Source organism: Trichomycterus rosablanca, chromosome 18, assembly GCF_030014385.1.
Source record: "Trichomycterus rosablanca isolate fTriRos1 chromosome 18, fTriRos1.hap1, whole genome shotgun sequence".
NCBI classification, from domain to species: domain Eukaryota; kingdom Metazoa; phylum Chordata; class Actinopteri; order Siluriformes; family Trichomycteridae; genus Trichomycterus; species Trichomycterus rosablanca.
In genome coordinates this window covers 13,056,547-13,069,855 of record NC_086005.1, presented here as the reverse complement: position 1 = coordinate 13,069,855, position 13,309 = coordinate 13,056,547, and the positions used below count along the sequence as shown (strand labels likewise).

The 13,309-nt window shown below is 35.6% G+C and overlaps 1 protein-coding gene across 1 annotated transcript; it reads right to left on the bottom strand.

The window, feature by feature from the left end:
• Positions 1-1,738: 1,738 nt before the first annotated feature.
• dhrs13a.2 (dehydrogenase/reductase (SDR family) member 13a, tandem duplicate 2) lies at positions 1,739-12,003 on the bottom strand. Its single transcript, XM_063013709.1, has 5 exons — positions 11,859-12,003; positions 7,176-7,294; positions 5,066-5,189; positions 3,121-3,447; positions 1,739-2,136 (listed from the first exon to the last, which is right to left on the bottom strand). Exons 1-5 carry the CDS (start codon positions 11,983-11,985, stop codon positions 1,874-1,876), a joined length of 960 nt encoding a protein of 319 aa, XP_062869779.1. The 5' UTR covers positions 11,986-12,003; the 3' UTR covers positions 1,739-1,873.
• Between the last annotated feature and the right edge of the window lie 1,306 nt (positions 12,004-13,309).

Genomic DNA, 13,309 nt, shown 5'->3' with positions numbered 1-13,309 from the left:
CAGTAATTTAAAGTGAAACCTCAAACATTTTATCATGTTATAGATACATTTTTTAAGTTTTTAAAGAAAAATGCTGCACTGCAGCCTAATATTCATTTTTCTTAACTTTCTGTAAAGGATTAACACAAACTGGCTAAATTTTGTTAATGTTTTGATTTAGAATTGAAAGTGTAGTATTTTCAGTGCATTTGCATTTATGGAAATAAAAGTTATTATAATGATTTTGTGCTTTATTTGCTTTTTTAAAATCACTGCTATTTTTTTGAACACTACTGTAGAAGCACTTTGTAGTTCTACAATTACTGACAGTAGTCCATCTGTTTCTCTGCATAATTTGTTAGCTCCCTTTTATGCTGTTCTTCAATGGTCAGGACCCCCACAGGACCGCTACAGAGCAGGTATTATTTGGGTGGTGGATCATTCTCAGCACTGCAGTGACAATGACATGGTGGTGGTGTGTTAGTGTGGTAAGTGGAGCTGATAAAATGGACAGTGAGTGTAGAAACAAGGAAATGGAGTTAATGTTATAGCTGATCAGTGTATACACGTGTACAGTACAACAACATTCCTTACATATTCAAACTTGTTTGCAAGCTGGGGTCAGAGCGCAGGGTCAGCCATCGCCCCTGGAGCAGAGAGGGTTAAGGGTTTTGCTCAGGGGCCAAACAGTGGCTGCATGGCAGAGCTGAGATTCGAACACTCAACCTATCAGTTGATAGCCCAAAGCTCTACCCACTAGGCTACCACTGTACCACTTAAATATACTAACTTTATATTAAAAGCCTTGTGTTATCTAATAACATTACAAGCTTTAAATTATAGTTTTTTGTAGGTTTTGGGTTAAAAGCAGATTGCATCCAAGAAGAGCATGTCACGTCACTGTACACACCTCTTCCGATACATGTACAGCCCTCCTCCTCTCAGAATATCCTGCTGCGCCACCTGGGTGCCCTGTCCAATGTTTTCGATCATGATTGACTACTGCTGGTGACTTCTATATGCCTTATAAATAGGGCTAGTTTGACTGCACTTGGCAAAAAGTATATAAACCATAGGTCATAGTTCAGAATGAAAACTCACCCTTTGCGGTCATGAAGTTTGTAATTTAAGATGTAGCTGTAATCTAAGAACCGTGGCTAAAATGTAGTTGTTTGTTTGGATTTTAACATAATTTTTTAAAGTTTTTGGTTACATCCATGAAATCCACAAGATTCATCAGTTCCCAAGGATATATCGAACAGTCATGGATAATTTTGCATTTCCAATTTACCTCACTTGCACGTCTTTGGACTGTGGAAGGAAACCGGAAAGGTTTCAGAAAGGACACGGACTGCCCCACCTGGGGATCGAAGCCAGGACCTTCTTGCTGTGAGGCTACAGTGCAACCCACTTAGCCACTGAAACTGTAGTCGTCACTACCCACAGTTAAAAAGCAAGAGGATTGGCAGCTTATTTTTAGTTGGTTAAAACATAGATAATACTTAGTAATAGTTCACTTTCTAGCTTTGCTACATATACCAATTTTAGGTGGCAAGATGATTGTTCAGTTCTGATTTTGATCTGTACTAATCATTTACACAGGCACATTGCTATTTCTGTTTGAAAATGCTTATTTTAATTCACATCACATATTTTATTACAATTATTTATTATTTCTAAAACAATGTATAAAACATGGAACAGACCTGAAACAAGTATCCAAAATACATTTACATTGTTTCGATATACTTTACAGTCTTTACATGCAGCCTTCAACTTCATCCATCAGATCATTAACAGATTTAAACAAAAAAAATCATGTTTACATTTGATCATAAATCTGACTGATGTCGGTTCATGTTTCATAAGCTGCCACTTCACCCACTTTTAGGGTTTAGTGGGAAAGCCCACATAATTTCTCACTCACTTCCCACAACCTCTTGGCTACAGCATTGTCTTTGGCTTTGGCACCGACTTCCTGCACAGCACAGCAGGAGAAGTAGCGCCCGCTCAGAGGCTCGATGCCCTCCTGTAGCGCACAGTGGAGTGTAGTTTGCGCACCAGTGGTTGGGTCTAGAAACAGCAGCCAGGATACAGGTTCAATGAAAACCTTCTGCCAGAGACTGACGTGACGGGAGAGCTCGGTTTTCACGATGCCTGTTAGGAGGGAAAAAAAAAAGAAGACATTTGACAGTCAGTATTAATAAGAGGTAGCCTGGCAGCCGGGGCTTGGTTAATTAGTATATTAGCATAAAGGTTACCACTGCCCCTTAAAACAGTTCAGATGAATGTGAGAATGCTGTTTCTTAACTACATAATGGTTGAATGTCCTGAGGCTTTAAGAGATCTTGGTGACATTTGTGATGTCACAATGAGCTCAATGCTGAATGAACTCTATTCATCCAAGAGATTTGAAATGCGTGTTATAATAAACTGCTTGTGGTTTTCATGTTTCATGCAGGAGTCACTGAGTCTGCTAGGAACTGAAGCAACCAGATGCCTGTGGCCTACTGATAAAGCCAAATTCATATTTTTGCTCTCCCAATAAACAATCAGAAATTTTGTATGCTTAGAGCCTCTATTTCTGTAGCTTTATAGGACCACATGGTATCCTTGATTTCCCATGTCTGCACAAAGCCCTGCTTTCTTTAATTTAAGACACCCTTGACACGGCTATTTTTATTTTAAATGGTGTTATGTCAATTCTGTTTCTTGGCAAATCAAGGAGAATAAACATTTTGACAAATTAAGCAAATCTGAGATGAACAAAACTTTCACCGTCACATTATTTAGTCCTTTTCAATTGGCAGTTAATTCTGACCAGGGTTGCTGTGATTTCAGATCTTATTGGAACGTATTTGGTGCAAAACAGAAATACTCTCTGGACAGTACGCCAATCTGTCGCAGTCCAGTTACCCCCTGTTCTATGTGTTTAGAAGGTGGGAAAATATTAAGTATCTCAAGAAAAACAGACCAAAGGCAGAATTTCAGGACTATTGTGTTTACCTAAAAGTAAACACTGTTCTGCTCTGCCAATTTTGGAACTTTGTCAAATGATCATTGAACCTAATGTTACATTAGTGGGAACAGCTTCAAATTAAATCTTACTTTTAGAAATGTAGCAAATCTAAGATTTCTTACCGGGGTGAACACTGTAGCAGGTAATATTGGTGCCCTTAAGTCTCTTGGCAAGCTCATGGGTGAAAAGATTGTTACACAACTTGCTGTTGCAGTATGCCTGAAAGAACTGCCAGCTGTATCTCCCAGTACCCAGGTCTTTGTTGGTGACCAGCCCATCGAAGTCTATTTTGCCCCAGCGATGAGCTAAGGAGGACACGGTGATCACACGGGCTCCTGGACTTTCCTTCAGTCTGTCCAGCAACAGACAGGTTAACAGAAAATGCCCAAGATGGTTGACACCAAACTCGATACCAAAACCATCTTCAGTTCGACCGTCTGCTACAAGACCTGGAAAAGAAATTTATATTTTTATTTGATTTAGTACCATATTTGGTCCCCTTTTACTAAATAACGGGCGAGTCAAAATTATGTTAACTCTAATGGATCTATTCCCCACCAAGTGTGTGTCCAGGCTTTAAATGATACTGTTGCTGGTTCTTGTGTATTGAACATGATGGCGAACAGGCTGAGACTGTCCTGTAAATCATCTTACACATACACATATGTTTTGTTTCTGCCATTCAAGTGTTAACATTATTTTGACTCATCCGGTAAATATATACGTTTAAAGTAGGCTTTTGAATATAAACTCAATAAACATGCAGTGATGAGATATAAAGCAAGCAGTTTAAGTCAGGTGCTTACTTTAGCAAATGTCAGACTAGCACGGTCTCTTGGTAAACAGTGGTTTTCACCGTGCAACCTTTCTATGAATCCTATAAAATTGACACTTTCCAAGGGCTTAATTACAGCAGTTAAGCCACACTCATGTACAAAGTTAGCAAGTCAGCCTCTTGTAAAAAGATTCACCACTGTTTTAAGTTTCCCTATTGGGGAGTCATACAGCCTTTTAAATAGCTTTGAATCCATTTGCAGACTGGTGTTTCAAAAACTTGAGATTTTCTTAGACTGTTGCATAATGTGCCTGTATAAAGTTTAAGGTGATCGTTGCCTTTGTTGCCCAATGTGGCACAAATGTTTTATGTACAGGTGTTAACAAAGGTCACTTTCAGTCACTACAGATAATCTACAAAAGTCCTAACTTGTTTGAAACCGGTTCACAGCCACCAAGTTGGTTGATTGGGTTTAACGCCATGTCTACACGAAGTTAATAATCATGGCTGAGAGGTGTTTTGTTACATTTTTGATGTATTCCGTTTTCCATGTTGTCCGTTTTCAGATGTTTGTGATTAGTCCAGTATTGGCAATAAATGTTATTACTTGTTTATAGTTGAAAGCTTCTATTATATTACTTGGGATTCCTAATTGATTCCTTATTGTACTGTATTTGTGACATTCAATAATGGTGTTTTATTGTTATGATAGTATGGCATATTTCACAATGGTGGGGGTCCCACTCTCAATTGGTGCGAATGAGTAAATTGGGTGTCCAATTCAGCATCTAGTCCATATAGATTGCTCCATTCTGTTAGTTGGCATAGATTTGTGGCGTCACAGCCACCAAGTGAGAAATGTGGTTGATAGAACAGTAATTCAGCTACAGCTTTCACATGCACTTATACAAGTCAAAAATGTGTGCTGTTTTGATGCGACAGACGGGCAAATTCTAAACCTACTGGCCCTCTTTGACATAACTGTTGACACTTCACATGAACTCAATTCAGAATCTGAACAACAACTGACCATCCAAATTCATCTTACATGTGTTTATGCAGAACCAGTGTCCCTAAAATTTTTCTCCCTCAGGAAGCTTACATTTTTAACAGAAAATTTGCACTTAATGTACAAAGAGGGGGTCACAATTATGTAAGTTTACAGTTCTGGAATATAAACTCATAACCCTACACAGAATCCTAACCTCTGCACAACAAACAGTATTTATAATTAACTATACTTTGTGATAAATTTCCTTGACATTGACGAAATGGATAAAATCCTGGCTTACCTGCATTGTTAATGAGAAGATCCAGTTTGGATTCAGTTTTAAGGAAGGTCTCAGCGAAGGAACGCACCGATTTTAAACTGCTAAGATCAAGCTGCATGTACACGACATTATTACTCCCAGTAACCTGGTTGGAAAAAGCAAAAATAAAATGTTGCTTGCTCTATTGAGAGATCAAAAAACACCATAACCAGTGGCATTTAATTTACCAAAATCAAATGACTGGCAAAACAGGACAGCAATCCTACATCACTATATAGCATATACTACAAAAGTTCCCCTTTTTGTTCTATAATCTACCTTCATAGCATAAAATAATGGTTTCTAAATGTAGGTGCAGCAAAATCTGCTAACAACTAAAATTTTTATGTCTTCAATACCATAAAATACATTGAAAAAATGAATGGCTTTAAGTATTGACACTATAATAAAATGCAAAGATTATAAAAAAAATAGTAAGTTAAGGTGGTGGTAAAACAAGACAATGAATAAATATATGAATAAAAGCATTATAAATGTACACATACTCAACACACATACAAAACCTGGATAAAGCTATGTTATTATGCTTCCTCCAGCACATCTGCTTAGATGTTTTTTTAGTGACACATTCTTATGCACTCACATTCTGATATTTTCCACCACTCATTGTTCTCTATAACTTTGCACTGATTCTCACTGAACAGAAATTCTCCTGAGCACCGTAAGAGTTAACGTGACAGACAGAAAAAGCAAGTGTCACAGCAAACACTCAACTGGTTTGCTAAAGTGAAACGTTTAAGTTATGCATGAATTCACAACTTTTTATAGACTGAAAGAGAGCAAAGGAGCAGTCAGCATGTCACACGAAAGGAATTGCAAAACAAACTAAAACTGGCAGGAATTCTCTTCTTAACACAGCTACCAATCTCAAATAATCCCAAGAACATCAAACCCACAGTGATATGCACTGCCTCTTCGCAAGTGCTACTAGGGCATTACATGTCATTAAAGGAAAATACCCCACAACATAACGCTTGAAAATGTCCTATCATCAGCCAAAACTACTTGTTTTAAACTGTGTCTCAATAAGAACACAGCTGTAAACATAAAACTAAAATAACTCAGAACCTTTTTCAAGGGAAATTTTATTTAAATTCCATTGAAAAATTATGGGAGATTTTGAAATGCATGTCCATTAGAGGGACCCATGCAACATTGGAGACAATGCACCAAGGGGAATGGACAAAAATTCAACTACATATTTTAAGTGGACATGACAGTGGAAGGTGTGTGTGTGTGTGTGTGTGTGTGTGTGTGTGTGTGTGTGTGTGTGTGTGTGTGTGTGTGTGTGTGTGTGTATATTTAAAATCATTCTTTTTGATAGTTTTTGATAAAGTGGACAGGGTAGCACTTAAGGTACAGGATTAGTAATATAAAATGCTAATTGCTGGTTCAAGCCCAACCACCAACAAGCTGCCACTCTTGGGCCCCTAAGCAGGGCTTTTAACCATGAGTTGCTTGTATGTTTCTTTGGATAAAAGCATCTGCTAATGTTAAAAAAAAAAAAAAAAAAAAAAAAAAAAACCATTTACTGTTGAAACAATAATAGCTTTTAATGTTGTAAAACTAGTAATCATGTTGGCAGTTTTATTTTGTTCTTTCCATTTATTATTATATTTTTATTGCAGACAATCATAATATTAAGACCACTAAAATTGAGGCGCCAGGGCTATAAAAGGTTCGGAAACCACTGACATGAAACCCTATATGTCAGTGGATCAAATAGAAAATATATTCAATCTGATCAAATACAGATTTAGCATTTTAGGTTAGTATCAACCTGACAATGGTCAGAGTCAGACTGGTTAAGTTCTAATACTACTTAACTGACAAGTATGAAAACCAACATGCATAAAATACAAAGTGCATTCACACATCATGCATTAAAAACAGAAAACATTTCTTTCAGTTCAAAACATTAAGTCTGTTATTCTGTGATAGTGTTTAAACCCAGCAAATCATTTAGGGCTGTGCTCTCCAAATCTTCTAATGTTCAGTCTTAAACTTTTTCTTACCGCCACCTCCAAGTTCCATCCACTCTTCTCATAAAGAAAACACAATGTCTCCATACCGTTTTAATATCACTGATGGCAGCCTCTGCTTTTTGACGGTTCCTGCAGGCCAGAATCACACGTGCTCCTCTACCTGCCAGCTCCATTGCTGTGGCTTTTCCAATACCAGTATTTCCACCTAAGAACAGAAGAGAACAGTTAGTCAAGCTACTGTTATACCAAGTAGGCTAATTCAAATGTTCAACTTTAGAATTTATTTTATATAACCGAGCTTGTATTTTTTAGCAGTGGGTGTGATTGAAAACCCACTAAAAAAACATCAGCACTGATGTTACAGTATGAAATTTAAAAGGCAGATTAACAGGCAAAAATATTAAAGTAGCAAGGTTTGGTGATTATATAAACCATCTGATGAGAAAGTGTCCACCTGAAAAGACTGTGCTGTACTGTTTTTACTCCTACACTATACTGTCGTATAGTGCTGTTCTCATAACAGTTCCGGAACAGTACAGTTGATCAAGTCAACTGAACAAAAGTGCTTTGTATCATTTTCATGAGAAAAAAAAATGAGGAAGCATTGTGAATAAAAATGAGATTTCCATTTATGAAAGACTCCAAATTACCAGAACAAACACAGTTTGCATTTAAATAGCACACGAGTGACACAGCAACTTGGGTTCATGCAGACTTGGGTTTAATTGTTTCTTCACCACCCAGCAAGACCCAGACAGTCAGGTCAGTTTTTAAAAACCAGACGGTGAAAAAAAAGGAACATTTTCTACCACATTGTGAAAATATATGGGTCAAAGACGAGACGTAACTTTTTAGTGGTCCCCACTTGATAAATATTATAAAATTATATTAATATAAGTGTATATACCTTCAATCTACTCCATTTGTACATGTTTACTGAAACTTAGTTATTTATACAAAAAATGTATGATTTTTGAAAAAATAACCCTTGAAACCCCCAAAATGTTATTCAGTGCGACTGTCCTACCTCTTCAAGGAATAAAACATTAAGAAAAAACTGATTAATCTTAAGTAAAACTTAAAATGTACTGCTTTGGCATAATTGTAAAAATTTCATGTGTGACAATAAATGATATTCCATCAGATGTGTTTTTTAATATTAATAATATTTAAGACACTTTGTCCCCATTTTCCCAATCTTCAGTTGTCATCCAGTACAACGTTAATAAAGACCCTTATTTTTAAATGCAATCAAGTTACTGCAGTAATGTGACCAATTATAACAACAAAGCAGGACACCTGGGGACCCTTCAGCACACACACAAGGTCAATGAATTTCAACATTATTTGATAAGAATGTCTTTTTACTGACAGTACATTAAAGAACAAAACTGAGTGTCATTCAGTACAACACAGAAAACGTAATATTGCGGTTACTTTTGTAAACAAACAAGGTTATTAAAATTTTAATGTGAATATGTGTAGAAATGTCTTTGAGCTAAGGTCAGTGTTAACTTTGGCTAACCACTGGGATAACTGTAAAATGTGCTAAAGTAAAATATGTCATTCAGTACAACAGTCATTCAGTGCAACAGAATTTCGCCGTTGCACTAAATTGACAATGACATTGTTATACTGACTTTTTAATATTTTAAAATTATTTTTAAATATTAAAACCACTTTATCCCATTCTAGGCTTCCTTAATAAGAGCAGTAATTACAATGAATATTAATAATTATGTTTTTCTTTATAGATACCCTTATCTGTTAAAGAGAGATCAGCTAGGTATAGACAGAAATAGAAGGAAAATCCTGTTCACAGTGAGGAAAAACTAGCAAAGAGAAGAGAAATGTGATTGTAATGTCTTGAAATAAGATGAATAAAGTGAGCAAAGTACATGTAAGATGTAGGATAGGTATGGGAAGAGCTACATCTTAAACAGAAGTAAACGAAGAGAACAGGTTTAAGACAAACGTGATGCTGTTTTGCAAATGTCATATGTATTATATGTATAATATGTGTTTGAAAGGATTGATAAATTATTTTATAATTTATTACATATTCTATGCAACCTACTTTGTCTTACATTGCATGATTCTAATTAGGGATTCTAATTATGAATTCTAATTAATAACTTCAAGGTTAACAACAAAAGACTGGAAAACATTTGTTCAGTTCATGAAATAAAATGTGACTTCAAATGGTTTTCACTGCTGAATGAATTTAGATTTACTGCAGCAACTTTTTCACGTGTTATGACAAATTCCACACATCCACACTGTTCTGGTGCCTTACAAGTTATGATGGCTTTGTTAGCTATGTTTTAATATTAAAATGCTTTATGAATATATTGAAATGCTTTAACAGCAACCATTTTTTCATGCTATGACTGAGGACTTCAAATGATCTCAAGTTACATCACTTTTATGCAAGTTTCTTGTTTTATATTAGAATAAAGATTACGTTTTTTATTGCCTTACTTTTTTCATGATGTAGTAATATCATAACACATACTTGCCACTGGTGTGGCATATTTATATTCTACTACTGCTACTTTAATCAATAGAGAACTAAAAAACAAATTAAGTCATGAATATTCTGATGTAACAGGATAATTTGGAGTATGTCATTCAGTGCAACATAAAATCATCATACAGTGCAACAAAAACATTTGCTTAAAATAACTGTAGCAATTAATTATTATATATTTTTTTATGTGAATGCAAGAGAATCCAGGCCTGCTTCATAGAAAATGGAGTTTAATTGTGTTTTAAATAAAATCCCAAGACGCATTAGAGTCCAAACATGGCACAGAAAATTGAAAACAGAGTAAGTACAGTTTCTTCTGAGGTTTTAAATCTTTTGTAAGAGATATACTAAACATATGAATTTTAAAGATTGTTCCTTGTGTGTATTTTTTCATAAATTAGTCGTTGCACTGAATGACATTTTTGTGCCCTTGTTGTTTGTCAACAACACTAAAAATATGAAATAAGCAAAATGTTGAGGAAAAAAAATACATATTTACATAGGTGACATTTGTGCACAATATTAAATGAAAAAAACTATACAATTTAACCATTTTATTTTTTTGGTACTTGGAACACCCTATTCGTCTTTCACCCATATATACATTGTGTAATTCTGTGATAAACACACATGGGCAAGAAAAGGACCAAATCCAAACTCTTATCTTTCAAGAAAATAAAAACAAGAAAGAAAATATTTAGACAAACATTTAACACAAAGGTGTGTGCGTTTGAGACTTATATTAAACACTTAATAGTCTTTTAATTTTCAGAGATGGGCTCATTAAACAATTTAAGTGAACCACTTTGTTTCCAGCTTTTTACCCCACAAGCTTGTTGCTGCAGCGATGACCAATGGGTAGCACATGTCTCAGGAGTGCATTGTCTTACTTTGTGCTAATTTTGATTTGCTAATTTGTTGTTAGGACCACCAAAAAGAGTTGTGAGTTTGGCTAATTTTTCCCCCAGCAGTGTACACTTACCATTATACAAATGTACTTGTACCATAGAGAATTTTAAATGCATTACCACCCCCCTCCCAATTTAGGAAGCATCTAAAACATATAAAATGTTCATTATTAAGAAATAAGGTCACCACTTTCAAGGTTTGCGTTTGTTCCAAAGCCTACTCCAAGTACACTTAACACAAGGCAAGAATACATTCTATACAGAGTAACACTGAGAAAGGATCAATATAGGGTTCTCTCTGACAAGCTATAATGTAAAGAGGTTCTATGATGAACTATTTAAAGTACAGGCCCAAGCAAAACCTTTTGAGATTTTTGACTTATTATCTTTGGTTAAATATTTATCTTTTAAGTAGATCTTTTGGATCAAGGGTTCTAAACCTATGACTCCTATACTATACGGCTATTGTTCCTACACATTGATGCATGTGTGCAGCCAGAAGACCACCGTTTTGACCACCCATGTGGCACAGCCAATAAACCTGTTTTACAGGTATATATTATTGTATATAATTCTTGTAGAATGCATTCTGTAATTCTGTATAGAATGTATTCTTGTAGTTCTATTTACACAATGTATATTTATCCATTCATCCCTAATGATCAGAAACAAACAAACAAACAAAAAAATCAAAGATTTGATTAAACCTTTCATTATCATTTCACAACTAAAACAGCCAATGTTCCTTGTGCACATGCATTTTTGGAATAGGCCAAACTCAATGTGACCCTGATCTTTTTTCATCTTATTATCTTAGTGATTATAATTTAATAAGTTAATTCTAATGTAAAAAGAGCATAAAATCACCCCCCTGGAATTACACAAAAACCCTTAATGTGAAATTATAGGCCTTTCATTTATATAAAAAAAGGTCCATATTTTAACTTTATTACACTTTGAACCTCAACTTATTAATTATTCCTTAATGATAAAAAAATATTTCTTAGGTACGTGTTGATTCCTTAGCATTTTAGATAGAAAATGTTTTCTTTTTCCATTACAATATTAAATTAAAAAATGAGTGCTATTTTAAGGTGTAGGATTAAGAGATTGTGGTAATTTGTGCCTACAGCTTCAATTAAGTTAAATCACAGGCAGGTGTGTAACAGCAGCAACATTCTAAACGATTACCAATCATTTTACTAAACAATGTTTAATGTTTTTTTAGATTCAGTACTAAACAATAAAATTAAATAGTACAGATTAGAACTACAAATATCCTGCCACCAAACTGTATGGATTCTTCTAAAAGAGGTGAGAATAAAACTTACCAGTAATGATGACGGTTTTATCACTAATTTCTCTCACACCTGAACATTTAGATTTCCTAAATAAACTGTTTACCAAAATTACATAAACAGCCCCGACCAGCACAACTCCAATAGCTAAAGGTAACATCTTGATACTGAGAAGCGCTGAAACAATGAAGAGTTTGAGAGAAACTGACGGGTGTTTTATACTGGTTACACAAACCGAGAAAACAGGTGTCCTGTTAAACTGGTTTTCAACGATGCCACGCGCAAACGAGTCGGTTCTTTAAATCGATTCTTTTGGATCAGGGGTGGCCAGTGAATTTCCCCAAGGGACCACATGAGAAACTGGGACTGTTCTGTAGGGCTGATCTTAATTCAGCAATTTATTAATTCGACCTATTTTTTAACAAGCAGTAAATTGTGTGTTTTTACTGCTTAATGTTACAGGCTATGAAAATGTGAAGCATGCCAACGTTATATTACAAGAAATATCATTCAAGAAAATAACTGTGATTAAAAAGTTCAGATTTTTAAAGAGCAGCATTAAATAAATTTTATATAAAGTGCTGTTACTTTTTTGTTTATAGTCTAATCACCTCACTTGTTGATTTTTGCTCTTTTTTTGTTCAGTGAGTGAAATCTAGTCAGTGTTGGGCTTAAAGAAGCGTCATGTCTTGTTGAAACACATTCTACTGTATATTAATCCTTCTTTTATAATTTATCCTTCTTTTCCCTCATTTTTAAGTGCTAAAAGAAAACTGTCTTTGCTGAGCTCAGTTGAATAAAATCACAGTCACTTCAAACATACATACTTACACCAATCAGCCATAACATTAAAACCACCTCCTTGTTTCTACACTCACTGTCCATTTTATCAGCTCCACTTACCATATAGAAGCACTTTGTGGTTCAACAATTACTGACCGTAGTCCATCTGTTTCTCTACATGCTTTGTTAGCCCCCTTTCATGCTGTTCTTCAATGGTCAGGACTCTCCCAGGACCACTACAGAGTAGGTATTATTTGGGTGATGGGTCATTCTCAGCACTGTAGTGACACTGACATGGTGGTGGTGTGTTAGTGTGTCTTGTGCTGGTATGAGTGGATCAGGGTCCTGTGAACACTGATGAAGGTTTAGAAGATGACCAACTCAAACAGCAGCAATAGGTGAGCGATCGCCTCTGACTTTACATCTACAAGGTGGACCAACTAGGTAGGAGTGTCTAATAGAGTGGACAGTGAGTGGACACGGTATCTAAAAACTCCAGCAGCAGTGCTGCTGTGCCTGATCCACTCATACCAGCACAACACACACCAACACACCACCACCATGTCATTGTCACTGCAGTGCTGAGAATGATCCACCACCTAAATAATCCCTGCTCTGTGGGGGTCCTGTGCATTGAAGAACAGGGTGAACGCAGGTTAAAAAGATAGAGAAATAGATGGACTACAGTCAATAATTGTAGA